At 42.8% G+C, this 17,769-nt stretch overlaps 1 protein-coding gene across 1 annotated transcript in view; it reads left to right on the forward strand.

The window, feature by feature from the left end:
• Window positions 1-17,769, forward strand: part of LOC132025813 (spectrin alpha chain, erythrocytic 1-like) — a 64,253-nt gene that overhangs the window by 36,588 nt on the left and 9,896 nt on the right. The window contains 15 exon segments of the mRNA XM_059413559.1: window positions 1,235-1,334; window positions 1,448-1,645; window positions 2,408-2,551; window positions 3,157-3,260; window positions 3,747-3,909; window positions 4,166-4,297; window positions 4,806-4,943; window positions 5,121-5,225; window positions 6,291-6,499; window positions 8,016-8,136; window positions 8,676-8,797; window positions 9,597-9,729; window positions 13,542-13,640; window positions 14,338-14,500; window positions 15,074-15,150. Coding sequence (XP_059269542.1) covers window positions 1,235-1,334; window positions 1,448-1,645; window positions 2,408-2,551; window positions 3,157-3,260; window positions 3,747-3,909; window positions 4,166-4,297; window positions 4,806-4,943; window positions 5,121-5,225; window positions 6,291-6,499; window positions 8,016-8,136; window positions 8,676-8,797; window positions 9,597-9,729; window positions 13,542-13,640; window positions 14,338-14,500; window positions 15,074-15,150 — 2,008 coding nt within the window.

Below are 17,769 nucleotides of genomic sequence, written 5' to 3' on the forward strand. Positions count from 1 at the left end.
AAAGAGTGTAAACAACAGAACTCAGTGATCCATCAGTTACACACAACACCCAGGGCTCATCACAACCGCCCACCCTCCATCTAGCCACCCCCACCCACCTCCCTCTGTCAACCCTCAGTTTGTTCTTTCTAGTTGCGAGTCGTTCACAGTTTTCTTCTCTCTTTCTTTCTTTCCTCCCCCACCCAATGCTCATCTGTTTTCTTTCTTAAATTCCACATTTGAGTGAAATCATATGGTATATGTTTTTCTCTGACTTATTTGCTTAACATAATACACTCTAGCTCCAGTCATGTCATTGCAAATGGGAAGATTTCATTCTTTTTGATGGCTGAGTAATTCCATTGTATATAAACACCACATCTTCTTTATCCATTTATCAGTAAATGGACATTTGGGCTGTCTACATAGTTTGGCTATTGTTGATAATGCTGTTGAAAACATTGGGGTGCAGGTACCCCTTTTAATATTAACTAATTAGGATTTTTAAAAAAATCTTATGCATTTATTTAATTTTTTTATGCATTTATTTATTTTCAGCATAACAGTATCATTATTTTTTCACCACACCCAGTGCTCCATGCAATCCGTGCCCTCTATAATGCCCACCACCTGGTACCCCGGCCTCCCACCCCCCCGCCACTTCAAACCCCTCAGATTGTTTTTCAGAGTCCATAGTCTCTCATGATTCACCTCCCCTTCCAATTTACCCCAACCCCCTTCTCTCTAACTCCCCATGTCCTCCATGCTTTTTGTTATGCTCCACATAACTAGAATTTATGTAAAGCTTTGAAAAAAAAAATAACAGCTTGTCAAGATAAAAAAAAAGCAAACATTTCCAATTGGTTTCTAGTAAATCATCTTTATCACACTTGTCTTCTTCCTGATTTTCCTTTTACTTGGAATTTTTCTTAGGCATCATTATCAAATTCAAGAAAGTGTCTGTCTGTCTTCATCTCTATAATTTTATATTTTTATCTATTTCATTTTAAAGATTATTTTCATTCCTTATACACAAGAAGATTCATGTGCAATGAATTTACAATAGTAAATTCGCTTTTTAAAACAAGCAAACAAAAACCAGTGTGAACAACAAACCTAAGGTCTGTGAAGCATGTAAAGCCAGATGGAAGGTGTGAATCCAGAAATATTCTCTAGGGAGGAAAAAGCCAAGGACAGATAGCCTTGTTGCAAGCTGCACGGATTTTTGTCAATCCAAGTACGTCTATTTCTCTAGGGACCTGGAGAACTGGATCAGTAACATTGGTGGCTTGGTGTCCTCAGAGGAGCTGGCTGAAGATTTAATCGGCACGGAGATCCTGCTGGAGCGACACCAGGTCTGGCTACAAAATCCACAGCCACTGATCACATGACCCCCCACCCTTCCCTCACTTTGCAACATTGTTGAGATGTCCCTGGTGCCACCAGCCTCTTCCTTTTTCCAACACAGGAGCGTCGTGCTGACATGGAGGCTGAAGCGCCCACCTTCCAGGCCTTAGAAGACTTCGGTGCAGAACTTATAAGCAGTGGGCACCGTTCCAGTCCTGAAATTGAAGACAAGCTTGAGGCGGTCAGGCTGAAGAAGGACAACTTGGAGAAAGCCTGGAATCAACGCAAGAGGATATTGGATCAGTGTCTGGAGTTGCAGGTGAAGCACACTTGACCCCGTTAAGAAGGATTGAGCTCAGTCTGCTCCTTCTGGGCAAGTTTGCACAGTTCCTACAGGTGCTCGTGTCACCGGGCTTGCCGTCCTGGAGGCACAGGGGCGTTTCTTGGCTCTCTGCCATTCTGCTCTCAACATCCTGGTGTTCTCTGCTCGTATCCCTGTTAGAAGGACCAAAGTAGGGATCTGCTTTTGGCCCAAGAGAGGGTGATTCAAATGTATTTATTGATTGAGAGTTTGGTTGATTGATTCTTGTTGAGAACCTGCTGGGTGTGGAGTCCTGGAAACACAAAGATTAGTAACATAACATCCTTTATCTGAAGTAGTGAAATTAGAGGTGTAGACAGACCATGCAGGAACAGAAAGTGATTATTAATAAAACAAAATGATGAACATTTTGAGGCTAAAGAAGTCTGAGTGATTAGTGCCAGTGATGCAAGAGATGAGCGGATTACTGGTGGCCCTGAGGGTAGTGGTTATGATGGTCCTAAAGCAATAACCAGCCAGCATCCACTAGGTGCAGCATATGGGAAATGCACTAGGGGAATGGAGTGTAGCTTAAACAGAAGCAATGTGTTTTCAGGGAAGAGTAAAAGGTACAGAAGAGCTAAGATCAACCGTGTGAATGTTTCTTGGAAGAACATAAGCAACCCATATAGGATCTCTTATATTCGTGTTGTAGGAGAAAAATAGATCCTTTCCTCTGTCCCCTGGATTGGATATAACTTCTACCTTCATTTCCCATAGTTGTTCCACGGGAACTGTGATCAGGCTGAGAGCTGGATGCTGGCGCGCGAGAATTTCCTGAGGTCAGAAGGCCATAGTTCCTTAGACACTCTAGCGGCCTTGCAGAAGAAACGGGATGATTTGGACGAAGCAATCGCTTCCCAGGTAATAACGGCCAACGCAAGAGTTCCAATAACAAATATTAGTGATGATAACAAAGATTCTATACATGTTTGTGGTTTTGTGACTTACAAGTATCTTAATTCCCATTTGCTTCTTAGAGAAAACTCTGAGGTAGACAGGGCAGTTCACATGGTGACTTAGTCTCAACTCAAGTCACTCATGGTCTCGGACCAACTTACCGCCAGCCCAGCCTTTTACAAGTTAACTTTTAGAATTGGAAGTGACTTTATATACTGCTTATGCTAACATCCCACCCAATGCAGGAGTCACCCTTTGCCATGGTCATGGGAGGGGTCTGTTCTTTAGGGAGGTCAGTACCATAGGAACTCAGTACCGCAGGAGCTCAGTATCGTAGGAGTCCCTAACAGAAGAGTACATACCATAGCAGCCCTTCTTAGTGTCACTACTAATGTTTCTACTCCTGTTGAGTTAAAAGCCAGTTTCATGGCATTTATTCTCAGGCCCTTGTTTTGTTCCCCTTTGTGAAGCCACAAAGGGTGTCTTTGTCCTTTTCTAGGAGAGAGTCTGGGATTCCGCTGAAGGCCTAACCTCCAGACATCTGGGCTTTTTTCTTTTCCTCTATCTAGGAAAAAAAGATCACTGAGCTAGACCATGTTGTAGAGCGGCTCATAGCGGATGACCACTATGCCAAGGAGGAGATTGCTGCTCGGTTCCAACGGGTGCAAGACAGGTCAGGCCTGAGCAGGTGTTCTGTGAGCTATGGAAGATGTAGCAGAGTGGCTCTTTGCTAGCATGGAGGATGGAGGTCCCGTTCTCAGTTCTTTTCATTTCTAAATGCCTAAAACTATCTTGACACTTGGAAACATTCCTGATCTAGACTCACAGAATGAAAGGCATGGAATACGACTTAAAAATTACTGACTTAACCAGTGTTTTTTGTATTTGAAAATAATAAGACTATGCAACAACTAAACCTATGTGCATAATATGTAATATTAGATGCAATATATATGTTATATAATATGTATATGTACACTCTACATGATATTATAATATATAGTATATAACTAAATAATATATAGCTATGTTATATATAGCATGCAAATCTGTAAAGAATGAGAGAAGGGACAGGTTGGCAAATGAGAAGACTGCAGATATGGCATCAAAGCTTGCTGGAAGGGTCGAGGGCAGAGAGCGATCTAGTCTCTTCCTCCAGATGGAATGCTCTCAAAGAACTGCTGACTGCTGAGCTGAAAAGACTTGGTGCCTATGCTGACCTCAAAAAATTCCACCATGACCTTGAGGACCTGGAGGAATGGATCAGTGAGATGCTACCCGTAGCCTGCGATGAATCCTACAAAGATCCCACCAACATTCAGGCAAGTTCGAAATAGAAATCTTGGAAAACTCCAGCATATCCAGATTGTTGGATGAAGGGTCGCCTCCCTACACAAAACTCTTGCTCACTGTTGAGACCACTGCCAGCCCTCAGGGGCTTCTGAGTCTAACGTGAAGGGGTGGGTCCTTTGGAAGCCCCCGTTTATTATGGCAGAACATTACTTTTTCTTTGAAACAGAATTTATCTATCTTGCTTCCCTAGATTACAGGCTAATTTAGTTTCTGCTTTCCCTTCAGAGAAAATTCGTGAAGCACCAGGCTTTTGAAAAAGAGGTCCTGGGCCGAGCTGATGAGGTAGAGGGAGTCCTCAGACTGGGGGAATCTCTGATTGACCAGAAGGCATGTGACATCAGTGAAGAGACCATGAAGGTAGGGATTCTGTTCAGGGTGGTTTGGGCTAAAGGCACGTGAGGAGAATCCTCTTCTTCCTTCAACGTTTCCGTGGGTGGGGATGTGGAGTGTGTTCTTTGGTTAGCGATCTTCCCTCTGGCTGCCACATAAAGAAGGCAGGAAACCATGATGCTCAGAGCTTATCACTTCTGTCAAACTCAGTACCTAGAACTCTGAGAAAGTTTTAGAACTAAGTCCTAAGTGTTGTCATGCTTGTTTGATGTTTTCTATCCCTACTGCCAAGAGTTTTGGCACTTAGGCCGGCACCAGTCTCTCTATACAGCCCAGGACCCTTTCCTCAAACTTCCTTCCAACACCTCCTATTGTTTCCCAGACTAACTAACTAACTGGTTAAAAATGTATGGCATTCAACGGTTGGCGGATTTTGGCTAGTCCCTAGCTCCTAGCCCCCTCCAGTATCCTTTGAAGTTGTCACAGGACTCAGGATCCTAAAGACCATAGTGATCCCCCAATTTCTTTGGGTTAGGATCAACTGAAAGACCTGGAAGACCACTGGAACCACCTGCTTGAGAAGACAATTGACAAAGGACAGAAGCTCGAAGAGGCAAGTCGCCAACAGAGGTTCAACACGGGCATCCAAGACTTTAAGTTCTGGCTCTCAGAGGTAATTATACTCAGAATGGTGGGGGCATGTGAGCTTAATAAATACGTGCCAGTAAATGGATTATGCATGAACAATTTCCTTGACTTTCTTGGGAAAAGTTGGGGGATATGGTTGCTAATGTTCTCCTTAAAGGCAGTTTTCATCTGGAAGCTTCATTGCGTTTTCCTTTATTTGCAGGCAGAGACACTGCTGGCCATGAAAGATCAGGCCAGGGACTTAGCTTCAGCAGGAAACTTGCTCAAGAAACATCAGCTGTTGGAAACAGAGATGTTGGCCCGAAAGGTAAGCGGTGTTGGGATCTCACTCCTCTGGGCAGAATGGAAATGGTTCCAACTGCCCTCTCTCATCTTAGGAGGCCATTTGAAAATATTTTCTTGCAAAACTGACCTTAGCATTCTTAGCCAGCAGTCATTATAACCAGATCAAATCCGTGAGCTGCAGAGCTGTGACATTTCACTCTTAGCCACTTACCGTGAAACTACAGTTCTAAGGAAGAGGATCCAGGAAGGGGGTCCTAAAGCTATCTTGTCTACCTCTTAGTGATGCATTTGCATAAACTCACTATCCTCCAAAGCTCATATTTGATCTGGCCTTTGAAAGAACGTTTATTTTACATAATTATAGAGAGCAAAAAAAAAAAAAATTGGAGTGTGATGTCATGTACAATGAAGTTGAACTATACATACACTCTGGAAATTTGCTGGAGAATTCCATTTGCCTTCCAACATCAAGTAGAAATGTGTCTTGGGAGCAGTGATAAACATGTTGGCAGGTATTGATTTCATCCTGGAGAATTTTATATTATCAGTTTTACTTGGTGGCAGAGGTAGACACAGAAAGAACAAGAAGTCAAAGGCTTTGTAAGTTCCAGAGCTTTAGGACTTGATGACATTTCCCAAGACAACACTAGAAGGGCAGACTTAGAATAAAAACAGACAGAAGAGCCTGGGTGTGCTCTGGACGTGGCCACCCTAGAAATGTTATGGTAGAATAGGTCTTCTTGAATACTTCTATCCATCAATCTGTGCCAGACTCAGTACTGTGAGGAACAGAGTCCTGTTTGGAGACACGCACTTACACTCATTTTCTAGTTGGGAAGAGGAGGAAACAGCAAGGGAGAATGTCAGGAGGTGAATGGACAGGTTGAGTATTACAGTCACGTTACGCGTCACGCTCTCTGATCTTGTCCCCATCCGAGCTGAGATAAAAGAGCATATCATCAAATTGGCTATCTTCAAAAAGAGTCTATTTGACACAGTCTTTGAACCTGCACCAGTGGGGTTAAAGTCCAGGGCTGTTTTTCCTATCTGCATTGTTCTGTTCACTGAGCACACCTGGAATTTCTAGGATGCACTCAAGGATCTGAATGAGTTGGCTGCTGACCTGCTCTCCAGCGGGACTTTCAATGTTGACCAGATCGTGGAGGAAAGGGATAATGTCAACGAGCGCTTCCTGAATGTCCAGGATTTGGCAGCTGCGCACCATGAGAAACTCAAGGAGGCCTATGCCTTGTTCCAGTTCTTCCAGGACCTAGATGATGAGGAATCATGGATAGAGTATGTACGGCTGGCCCACACTGCACCAATAACCAAAGAGAACCGATGATCTGCCAAACACATTCCCATTTGGTGCTGAATTGAAATATGTAATTGTTTCTTACAGTTGATATTACCTCTAACCATGCTTGCCTTAGCCTAAAGTTAACATGGGTTTTATTCTTCTCAAATTACCTTGCCGTATGCAGGCAGAAGGAGACAGGCTCAGAGAAGTGGAGAGCAATTCACGTACACTCTGGGAACAAAATTAAGTAACCGTGTATGCTCGCTTGTTCTAAACAGTTCATAGAATGTGTAATGTCTGAATGAGACAGCTGGGTCTTTATAACGTACTCAACTGATGAGATTCTTGTCATTAAAAAAACATATATATTGAAGCTCTAGTTGGTTAACATGCAAAAAAAAAAAAAAAAAAAAAAAACACTGTGCAACACTGGTTTCCAGAATTCAGTGATTCTTGTCTTCATATAATACCCAGCGCTCATCACAACAGGTACCCTCCTTAACCTCCATCACCCACCTAGCCCAGCTCCCGCACACCTCCCTCCATCAATCCTCAGTGTGTTTTCTGTCTTTAAGAGTCTCTGTCTTTAAGAGTTTGCCTCCCTCTCTTTCTTTTTTCCCCCTTCTGCCATGCTGATCCGTTTTGTTTCTTAAATTCCACATCTGAGCGAAATCATAGGGTGTCTGCCTTTCTCTGACTTATTTTGCTCAGCACAATACCATCTAGCTCCATCCTCGGAATCTGAGGGGCCACCAGACTGCACACAGGACATCACCCAGTACCTGCCATAGTTTCATTACTAATTTCGCTTTTGTGGTAAAACATGTGATTGGGAAAATCTTAGTAGATCCTATTATTTTCCCGACTTTCCATTTAACCTGCCTCATTGTGTTCCCCTTCTATAAGCCTGATGATTCTTTCTGGTAATCAATGACTTAGAGGGGAATCTTGTGCTTAGAGCAGCAAGGAGAACATCTCAGGAACTTCAGAAACAGTGAGATGACAGAATCTTGTCTGTGCTTTGTGGCGGTGGTCAAACGTTTTACACTCGGAAACTACTCAACAGCCGTGGCTCCTACCATATCAGCTTTTTATATCCATTCTACCTAAATTCATTATTGATATTAATAGACAAAATAATGAAGGCCATGAAGGCCACATATGTACATAAGGTCGTTTATATGTGTGTGTGTATAATTTTCACACATTTGGAAAGAGAATCATTTCTCTTTCCAAAGAGAAATGTGTGTTCTTGAGCAAAGAAGACAAGACACACAGGTAGACAGGCGAGGGAGCGGACGGGACGTGGGGACCAGCATATCATTTTCATTTGTGTGGTCAGAAGTTTCGCAGAAGACCTCCGGTGCTAATTATCTTTGTGGTTACGGACACCTGAGTGTTCCAGAATTTACTGCCTCCCCACCTCTAGCCACACACCCACTCTTAGAAAACCTGTGTTCTAGCGTGACCTCGCGTGTCTAAAGTACTATCCATTGCCTTCCTTGGTCCCAGGGAGAAGTTGTTACGTGTGAGCTCCCAGGACTACGGGAGGGACCTTCAGGGGGTTCAGAACTTGCTGAAGAAGCAGAAGCGCCTCGAGGGGGAGCTGGTTGCCCACGAGCCCACCATCCAGGTAGGAAGGGTCGAGGTCTGTGGATCCGTAGGGTGAGGCTGCACCAGGGGGTGGCTGCATGCAGGGCCACAGGAGCTCGGCATCGAGCTCACAGCCGTTCTCCCCACCTCTGCACCTTGTCTCCTGTGAGCAGGATTCTGCCCAGGGTCTGTGCTTTTCCCTGGAAGGGACACTTTCAACCCTGCAGGCACAGTTTTTTGCTGACTCTGGTGCAGGCTGAGACATCTGGGAAAGTTGTACTTGAGCCGAGCCCCAGGGGAAGAAGACAGCTCTGCATTGCCCTGTGACCATGAATAATGCAGAAAGCAGGTCACGGAATGTAGCCTGGTATGGACACTGAAGTTGCATGAGGGGCTATTTAGCATGGTGAACCTGATGGCAGGTGACTTCATTCTCCCAAGATTTTCAAGACCACCCCAAGTACCATAGAGTTTATAAATAACATAGAGGCCAGGAGGAGCTGACTGCCTTGCCAGGGCACTCTAACTAAATGGGGAAGGTCTTCGGGTTAAGGTGACGTGGGTGTGTGTGTCCTTCAGAGTGTGCTGGATGCAGCAGACAGACTGGGAGATAAGGCTGCTGTGGGGCAAGAGGAGATCCAGGAGCGGCTGACTCAACTTTTTCAACACTGGGAGGAGCTCAAAGAGTTGGCTGCCGCTCGGTGAGTGGGGGTTAGGGGGCCAAGCTGTCTTCCTGGGTTGCTGGTCCCCAGCTCCCCTTCTCTGTTTATCATCAAAGTCCCTGCTCAGATGCCAGTCTGTCATGAAGCTTGCCCCCACAACCCCAAGGAGAGGCATGGAGGACCATGGTGTCCATGGTCCGAACACACGTCTGCTCCCACGCATACTTGCTGTTGTCCTTTATCATTATGGGCCTCACGTGCCAATCCTTCACACCAGGTCACACCCTTGGGTCTGTCTTACTTTGTACACTGCCCCCCCCTCCGGCCCCAAGTTTAGCACTGTGTGCCCCTCGGAACTAAAGACCAAGGGGATATATTTTCTTCTGGAGAGCCACATAGCCATTGAGAACCCTGAAGCCACAAAGCCAAAGAGAACAGTTTCTGTCTAGGATTCCATACCTACTGGTGGCAGGAAGACATGTCTTTCTGGGAAATACAAGGAAACTTCTAGCACTGTGAGCTGCCTTCACCGTGTAAGAGGAACCACAGTGCTCTGAGTGGAAAGAGACACTACTTCACTGATGCCGTCCTCTAACTCTGATACGGGGCCCTCGTGTTTGGACAAGTCTTCCTTCCCCTAACAAAGATTCCCAGAGAGCAGATGATGCCAGAAAGCAGAACTTCTGGGGCCAGAGCCTCCCTCATTCACAGGAGCTCAGGCCAGACTGTTCTGAGGCTCAGGCCCACTGCAGCTGCCTGGTGCAGCCATTCTACTCACGGTACTCCCCCGAGTCCTGCTATCTTCTCGTCCTCACTGAGGCTCCCTGCCCTGTTGCAGAGGGCATCGGCTGGAGGAATCCCTGGAGTACTTGGAATTCCTGCAGAATGCGGAGGAGGAGGAAGCTTGGATCAGTGAGAAGGAAGCTATGGTTACCCGAGGGGGCTCTGGAGACACACTGGCCATGACCCAGGTGAGCTGGAGGCTGAACGGCCAGTATCTTCCTTTTGTTTGAATCGTTTCTTAAGTAGTCAACACTTCATCTATGAAAAGAAGCACTCTCTGGTGGGAGAAAAAGACGATGGAAATATGGATACTCCTGCCAGTTTTAAATATGAAAAATCAAGGTGCAGTGATCTAAGTAACTTGCCCAAGATCGTGGAATCAGTCAGGTGTGAAGGCGGGACTCAAAGCTCAGTCCCATGACTTAAGGTCTTTCTGTGACTTCAAGTCATCATTGTTACAGATCTTCCCTCCTAGGGGAAGGTTCTCTAAAGATTCCCTCAAATACTAATATTACACCGAATAGGAGAGATTCTTATGCCGGGGCATTGGTGGTGGTTTCTAGAAAATACAGTTTTAGCAGGGCTACCTGGCAGGTGCACCAGTTCCACAATTTAGAGACATCCTTGTAAATACAGTGTAGAGTTTCCAATAAAGACAAGAACAAATGGTCCACATGATCTCAAGTTAATATGGATTTTTAAAGCTTCTGAGAGTGGTCATAAGAAAATAATGTTTTTAGGACCTTGACTTCTGTGCCTACTGGCCTTACAACTTAGGGATTTACCAAGAATTCTCTGTGAGGATTAATTCGCTCTTATGTGATGACATAAGGAAAAACTCACACTGGCAAGAGAAAGGTTAAAACCTGCATAGCGTACAAGTCACACTACCGACCCCTTTCTTCTGAAAAGACTTTTGGGACATGTGCACCCATGGGACACATTTAAATGGTTTAAGGTTTCACCTCAAATATTCCCAAAGGCTTCCCCTTTCTAAATGAAACCTTTGGTCTTGAGAATTGGGGACAGACATTGCAGTTGTAAGAATAAAGGGAGGCCCCATGCTACCATCTACCCAGGTTCCTCCAATGGCAGCATCTGCTGGGACCCTGACCCCAATGCAGTCAGGACGCAGCACATCATCCTCTCCCCGTTTACAGAGCACGCCTTCCCTCCAGCCCCCACCCCATCCTTAGCCCTGGGCAACCACCATTCTGTTCTACGCCTCCACAATTTTTGACATCTCGAGAACGTGGTGTAAATGAGCTCACATGGTATGTCCCTTTGGAGGGTCGGCTTCTCATGCAGCATAATCGTCTGCTGATTGAATTGATTCAGTTGTGTGCAGCCTCAGTGCCTTTGTCGTGACTGCTGGGTGGTATTTCATGGGATGGACCTACCAGTTCAATCTGCTCATCTGTTGAAGGGTATCGGTTTCCCCGTTTGAGCTGTTAGGAGTAGAGCTGCCTTTAATATTCATGCAGAAGCTTCCTCATAAACATGGATTTCATTTCTCGGGAATAAATGTCCAGGAGTCCAACAGTTGCATCATAGATTAGCAGCGTGTTTGGTTTTGTAAAAGCAGTTAATAGATACAGAAAAAATATATATACATAAAAATACATAATAAACATAAAAAATTTTAAAAATACATAAAAAATCTTTCTGGAGAGGCTGTACCATGTTGCACACTGGCTGGCTGGGTGTGCGTGACCCTGGCTTCCTTCCCACCGTTGCAGGATCTGAGGCCGTCATCATCTTTATCTTAGGCAGTCTGCTAGGAGCGCAGGGTAGCTCATTGTGGTTTGAATGTGAATTTCCTTTATGGCAGATTTTTTATGTGCTTATTTGCCATCTCTGTATTTTCTTCAGCGATATGTCTCCTCTCCTCTGTTGCCCATTTTCTGGTCCAAATGATTGTTTGCTCTAACTGTTGACCTTCTGTGCTTTGTGTCAAATCTAAAAAAAAATTTTTTGCCTAGTCCTTGAAAGATCTTGAAGATCTTTTCCTATGTCTTCTTCCAAAAGTTTAGAGCTTTGCATTTTAATTTTAATAATCCATTTAGAGCTCACTGTTGTCTGAGATGAGAGCTAAGGCACCCTTCATCTTTTTGCGCAGGAACGTCCGGTGGCTCCAGGGCTTTGTTCCACAGCGTCCCCTACGGCCAGCGTGCCGCTTTCACAACTGCCCACACCACTGTAGATGATGCGTGGTTTTGTAGACAATGTAGGGTTGGATCAGATGTTTGAACCCATTCTGCCAATCCTGATCTTTCAATAGGAATTTCTATACCATCACATTCAGAAACTCATTTTAATGAGAAGGTTTTGCACTAACGTACGAATTCCAGGAAAAGATTTTATGAAGCTTTTTTGCTAATCCTTTTATTACCTTAAGATATATGTCTCCATAGCCCTTCTATGTCATCTTTCATGAAGAAAACACTGACCTTCTGAGTGTTTGGTTTCCTGAGCTCATATGCACTGGCTAATAAGAGAAAAGAGAGTTGTTTACCTGCTGTTGAATTTCAATTTCTTTCCAGGGATCTCATCTTCTCCTTTTGTTTAACATGTCAGGAGAAGAGAATAGGTTTCTGATCAACTTCTTGCAATCATGAGACACGTAATAGATATATTTAAAATATGTTTTAAGCGTTGGCTTTATCAACTTTTAAGACAATATTAAGGAGGCTACCTAGGAATATATTTGAAAGAGGGACACCTATCCAATTTTAATTAAATGAAATTTGTGTTTGATGTGGGGTACCTGAGCTTCTGAGGTGTCCAAGGATAAGCACAGAAAAGACACTGGAAACAGAAGGTGGTGGTATTGAAGAGACTTTATTTCATGCATTATGTGTATGTGAAAACTTAGCTGAATCAGTCTATTTTATACAGTGGATCATGTGTCCAATCTCCATATATGGTTGCTGCATCAAGTTGACATATAATACAATCATACAAGATCATGTAGCCCATCTTGTACTTAAAGAAATAACCATCTTATTTTATGCCTAAAAACACCATACAACAGAAATCCTTTTATTTTCAAAATGTGGTAGTTAAAAGTATGAGAGTCACATGAAATCTGTTTCTTCCTTTGGCCCAGGTTAGTATGCAATGTAGAAGGAAAAGTGAACAGGTGTCTTTGTGACAAGACGAGGCAAAGGCAGCAGAGGCAGCCCAGGCCTTTCAGGATGGGAGTAGCAGTGGGCAGAGCAGGCTGGACTGGATAACACGCAGAAGAACACTGAGAAGGAGGAGACACAGTGTTCCTGGGCTTTGTCCTAACTCCATTCTCCATCCTTGCAGCAACAAGTAGACATAGAGAAGTTTAATGCTGAGGTTCAAAACAGCTCAGAGTTTCTTTAGCTACCTTTAGGTCAGTTTTTTTTTTTTCTTATTTTTAAAATTTTATTTATTTATTTGAGAGAGAGAGGGAGAGAGTGAGTGAGCAGGAGAGCAAGAGAGAGAGCATGAGCAGTGGGAAGAGGGAAACTCAGACTCCCCACTGGACAGGGAGCCTGGTCTGGGGCTCCATCCCAGGACCTTGGGATCATAACCTGAGCCAAAGACAGATGCTTAACCCACTGAGCCACCCAGGCACTCCTAGGTCTGTTCTAGGTATAAGATGATACTTATTATCTATATGTTAGATACAACTTTTCATGGAATTATATAAATTTCAAGATGGTAGAATTCTTACATTTTACCCACACTTTCATTCCGAAGTTCAAAAAGAAGCTGAAGTTCACACAGTCAGTTAGAAAGAATATCACTGTAGTCCTTTGTCTCTTTCTTTTCTGGTAAGATCGCCACTTTTGGCAAGTGAAGAGCTTCAGGAGAAGCGTTCAGCGGCACGATGGGAGAAGTGGACACGCCCCTGTTCTGTCCATGTAGCTCAGTCGTCCCTGTGGGGAGCGTCAGTTGGAGTCAGAATGGGGGTGGGTTAGATTGTCCAGGCTTGGAAGTATTGATTCTCACGGACTCGTTTATGTAGAGCTTGCTAAAGAAGCACGAAACCCTGGAAAGTGACTTTGCTGTCCATGAGAACCGAGTGCAAGATATATGTGCTCAAGGAGAAGACATCTTGAATAAGGTGAGCAACTCGGGGGTTCCAGGCCAACCTCATTTTCCAAAAGGGATTGCTTTGAATATAGTATCCTGAGAAGTGCTAAAACTCACACATCAAATTTTAATACTCTCTGCCTAGCTACCTTGTTTTTGTTCTGAGCAAATAGTTATCTCTTCGGTTGCTGCTTTTAATAAATTCTTTTTTCAAGTTTTCAAGTATATCCTGCAGATGTTCTTCAGTCCTTGGTTGACCCTCTTACTCACTGTGTGCAGAACATGGCATTTATAAAGAGCTCATGGCACGATTTGGTTATAGAGTATTGTAAAAATATAAAGAGGTTTCTTTGTACGCCACTAGGGAGGAGGACCAGACTGAAACCTCCTTGTGACTTGAAAATCATTCTTTTGTTTAAATGCTTGTCTTTACAAATCCTCACTGATTAAGTGCTACATAAAGAGCTTTAGACAGAGGGCATTCCAGCTAAGAAGACCATACTCGGGTAGACAAACATGTGAAGCTCTCCCAAATGCTAGAGTGGAAATAACCATCCCAGGCATGGACGAAAAATAAAATAAATGCATTAGACCCAGAAGAGAGTAGTTACATATTTGGAGTGGGGGAAATGACACCTCTTTTATCATAGTAAAGAATTCCAACTTTTAGCTCTGGACGTCCACCCATGTATCTGTCTCTTCTTCTCCCTTCCACCTTGGCGTCCCAGGAGAAAAGTCAGCAAAAGGAGAAGATTTCTGCCAAGATAGAGTCTCTCAAAGAAAAGATCCCTTCTCTGTCCATGGCAATAAAAGCTTGGAAGTTGCAACTGGAAGACGATCACGCCTTTCAGCAGTTTAATTGGAAGGCTGACGTGGTGGAGGCCTGGATAGGTATGACGTGTGAGGGACAGAAGAAGTGCTGGTGGGTTCCACTGATAGGTTCTGGGATGTTTTCACTTCCTATGGGAAGAGAGATCCACTCTCCTCACCGAATCCTATGCTTTCTGGACATAATTACACTCACATTTGTGTGCTTGTGTGTGCACACACACACCTCAGAAAACATGCTGATGGCTGACTGCAGACCAGAATTCCAGAAAACACATTTTTGGGAAGTTGGTGATTTTATCTGTGATATTCAAAATGATAGAGCTGTGGCAAAACATTCTTTAAAAAGCAGTGTGTTTGATTACTCCCAACTTATGTTTAATCTGCAATTTTCTTTTCTTTTTTCTCAAGATACTCAGAAGTTCCCTTGGCTCTAGCTCTGTTCAGTCAGTTCTATGTTGCACATGTCCAAACAACCCACCCATCAGCCCCTACTACTCCCATCTTCCAGTAAATGATCCACTCCCAAGTTAGGGGGCTCTCTTGTGACCTAGAATAAATATTTCTTTTCTCCTTACCAAGGCTGATTCAAGAGCAGCTACCTTTCCCCTCTAATCAATCATCTTTGCTCTCTAGCTGAGAAGGAAGCAAGTCTGAAGACCAATGGCAATGGGACAGACCTCGCTGCCTCCCTCACTCTCCTGGCAAAGCAGGTGAGGAAAGGGCAGCTCCTGGGCAGGTGCCAAGCATGTCCATGGCCCACATACATGGAAGTTAAACACTAGGATTATCCTGTTCCCCAAGTCTGTGGTTTTCTTATCTGTAGGATATGATATATTGTTACATTTTCCTTTCCCAATATTGGTAACTTGCAGTTTTTCCTCCCTCTCCCTCCTACCAGTCTTGCTGTTGCTAAGAGTATATGATTTTTATTAAATAACCAATTTTTTAAAATTTTCTTTGTTATTTTTTATTATTTTCCATTAATATCTTTTTACATTTTTATCATTTTATATTACTTTCTTTAAGATTAACTTATTTAAAAAAATCTGTTGAGGTAAACATTTAGAACATCAAATATGTAGGCATTCTCCTTTTTATCATTTTGATGTAAGGTTATAAATTTCCCTCTAACAGTGCTTTGGCTGCACCTCACAATTTCCTATGTTACTTCTGTTATAATCACTCAGATTAGATATTTCTGTTGTTTCTAACTAATTATTTAACTCGTTGGCTATTCCACAGTTTATTTCACTGAAATTCCAAACCTTTGGGAATTTTCTCTTTTTTGACGTGTATGGCTAGCTTAATTCCACTTTATTTTAAAAACACATTCTATATTGTTCTGGAAGCTTGAGTTACATCCAGCAAATGGCCTGTTTGTGAATAGTCTATGTATAGTTGAAAATAATGTGTGTGTTTTACAGTGGTTTATATTACCTGTCAGATTTTGGTGGTTAATCATGTTGTTTAAATACTTTGTTATTTTTATATATTTTGAAGCTAGTTTCACAGTTGTGTTGACATTTCAAATTATAAAGCATCTTAATGAATTGATACTTTTAATTATGAAATGTTCTTTCTACTAACATTTCTTTAATATTTTTAAAAGATTTTATTTATTCATTTGACAGACATAAATCACAAGTAGGCAGAGAGGCAGGTGGGGGGTGGGGGTGGGGTGGGAAGCAGGCTCCCTGCTGAGCAGAGAGGCCAATGCGAGTCTCTATCCCAGGACCCTGGGATCGTGACTTGAGCCAAAGACAGAGGCTTTAACCCACTGAACAACCCAGGTGCCCCTCTAATAACATTTCTTGATTTAAAGTTTTCTTCTTCACATACTAGAGTACCAGGGTTTTTTTGTTTGTTTGTTTGTTTTATTTTATTTTGTTTCTGAAGTATATATCAATTTACATCCTTTGGTTGTTTTCTTTTATTTCTTTACATATATGTCTTTATATCCTATATTTTTGTTGTTGGTTTGATACATTTATACACTGCTAAATGATTGCCATTGTAGCATTAGCTGACACGTCTATTCCACTATGTAATTACCACTTCTTTTTTGTTTTGAGAATATTTCAGATCTACTCTCTTACCAAGTTTCAAGTATATCATACAGGACTCTGAGCTGTAATCATGTTATACATTCGATTCCCAGAATTAGTGATTCTTTTAGTTGAAAGTTTGTATTCTTTGACAAATATCTCATTTCCCCCTCTTTCCAACCTTTGGCAACAGCCAGCCTACTGTTTCTCTACATTTGACCTTTCTAGATTCCACTGGTGAGTGATATCAACAGCAATTGTGGTTCTCTGACTTGTTTCATTTAACATATGCTCTCAAGTTTCATGCAAACTGTCACAAATGGCAGGATTTCCTTCCATTTCATGGCAGAATAGTATTCCATTTCACACATACACAAACACACACACAACACATCTTCTGTTTATTTGTTGATGGACACACAGATTGTTTCCATATCGCAGCTAATATGAATGATGTTGAAATAAACACAAAAACATGGAGTGTCTTCATATTTTACATGTGCTTCCTAAAATTTCAGGGTTGAGTGTTGTTTGTCTACTTTGATCATTTTATTGGAATAGTGAGTTCATTTACATTCAAAGTCATGTAACTTGTGAATTTTGATTCAAAATATTTGTACCCTCCCCCTCCCCTGCTCCTTCCCCCCTACGTTTTGGCCAGGGACTGAAATGATTCAAGATATATATATATATAGATAGATATCTATCTACCTATATATACATATATAGAGAGAGAGGGAGAGAGAGAGACTTTTTTTTTTCCTTAGGACTTGACCTTTTCAGGTAGCTCTTACTTCTAGGGCCTCTTAGGGGTTCAACTAAATCCCTTTAATTGGTGCTACTCCTCTGTGTCCTCAGTTCAGTGCTGTGATGCTATTGAGGATTCTACTTAGCATCTTTGACTCTTTGCGACTGTTTTCTGCTTGGCTTCTGGGACTCCTATCCTATAGAGTTTAGGAACCCATGGGTGCCTCAAGGGGAAAACAGGCAGAATATTGAACCAAATTTTTTCCACCACTGCTCCAGTCCTGGCTGCCTGGTTCCCCAGAAACTGTCTGTTTAGTCCCATGAGATTATCAAGAGCTCTGAGCAGCTGCTTTCCCTCAGTCTTTTGACCTATGCAGCTCACGTGTCACAGGGAAGGGTGACAGAGACTATTACTCTAATTTTACTACTATTTTGCCTTTCTAGAGTTTTGATTCCTGGAAGTCCAGTGACCTTAGCTGTGTACCAATCTCGTTTAAACAGCTGATGTGTTGTACTTTTATCCAACAATTAAAGTTG

Source organism: Mustela nigripes, chromosome 10 (genome assembly GCF_022355385.1).
Source record: "Mustela nigripes isolate SB6536 chromosome 10, MUSNIG.SB6536, whole genome shotgun sequence".
Taxonomy (NCBI): Eukaryota; Metazoa; Chordata; class Mammalia; order Carnivora; family Mustelidae; genus Mustela; species Mustela nigripes.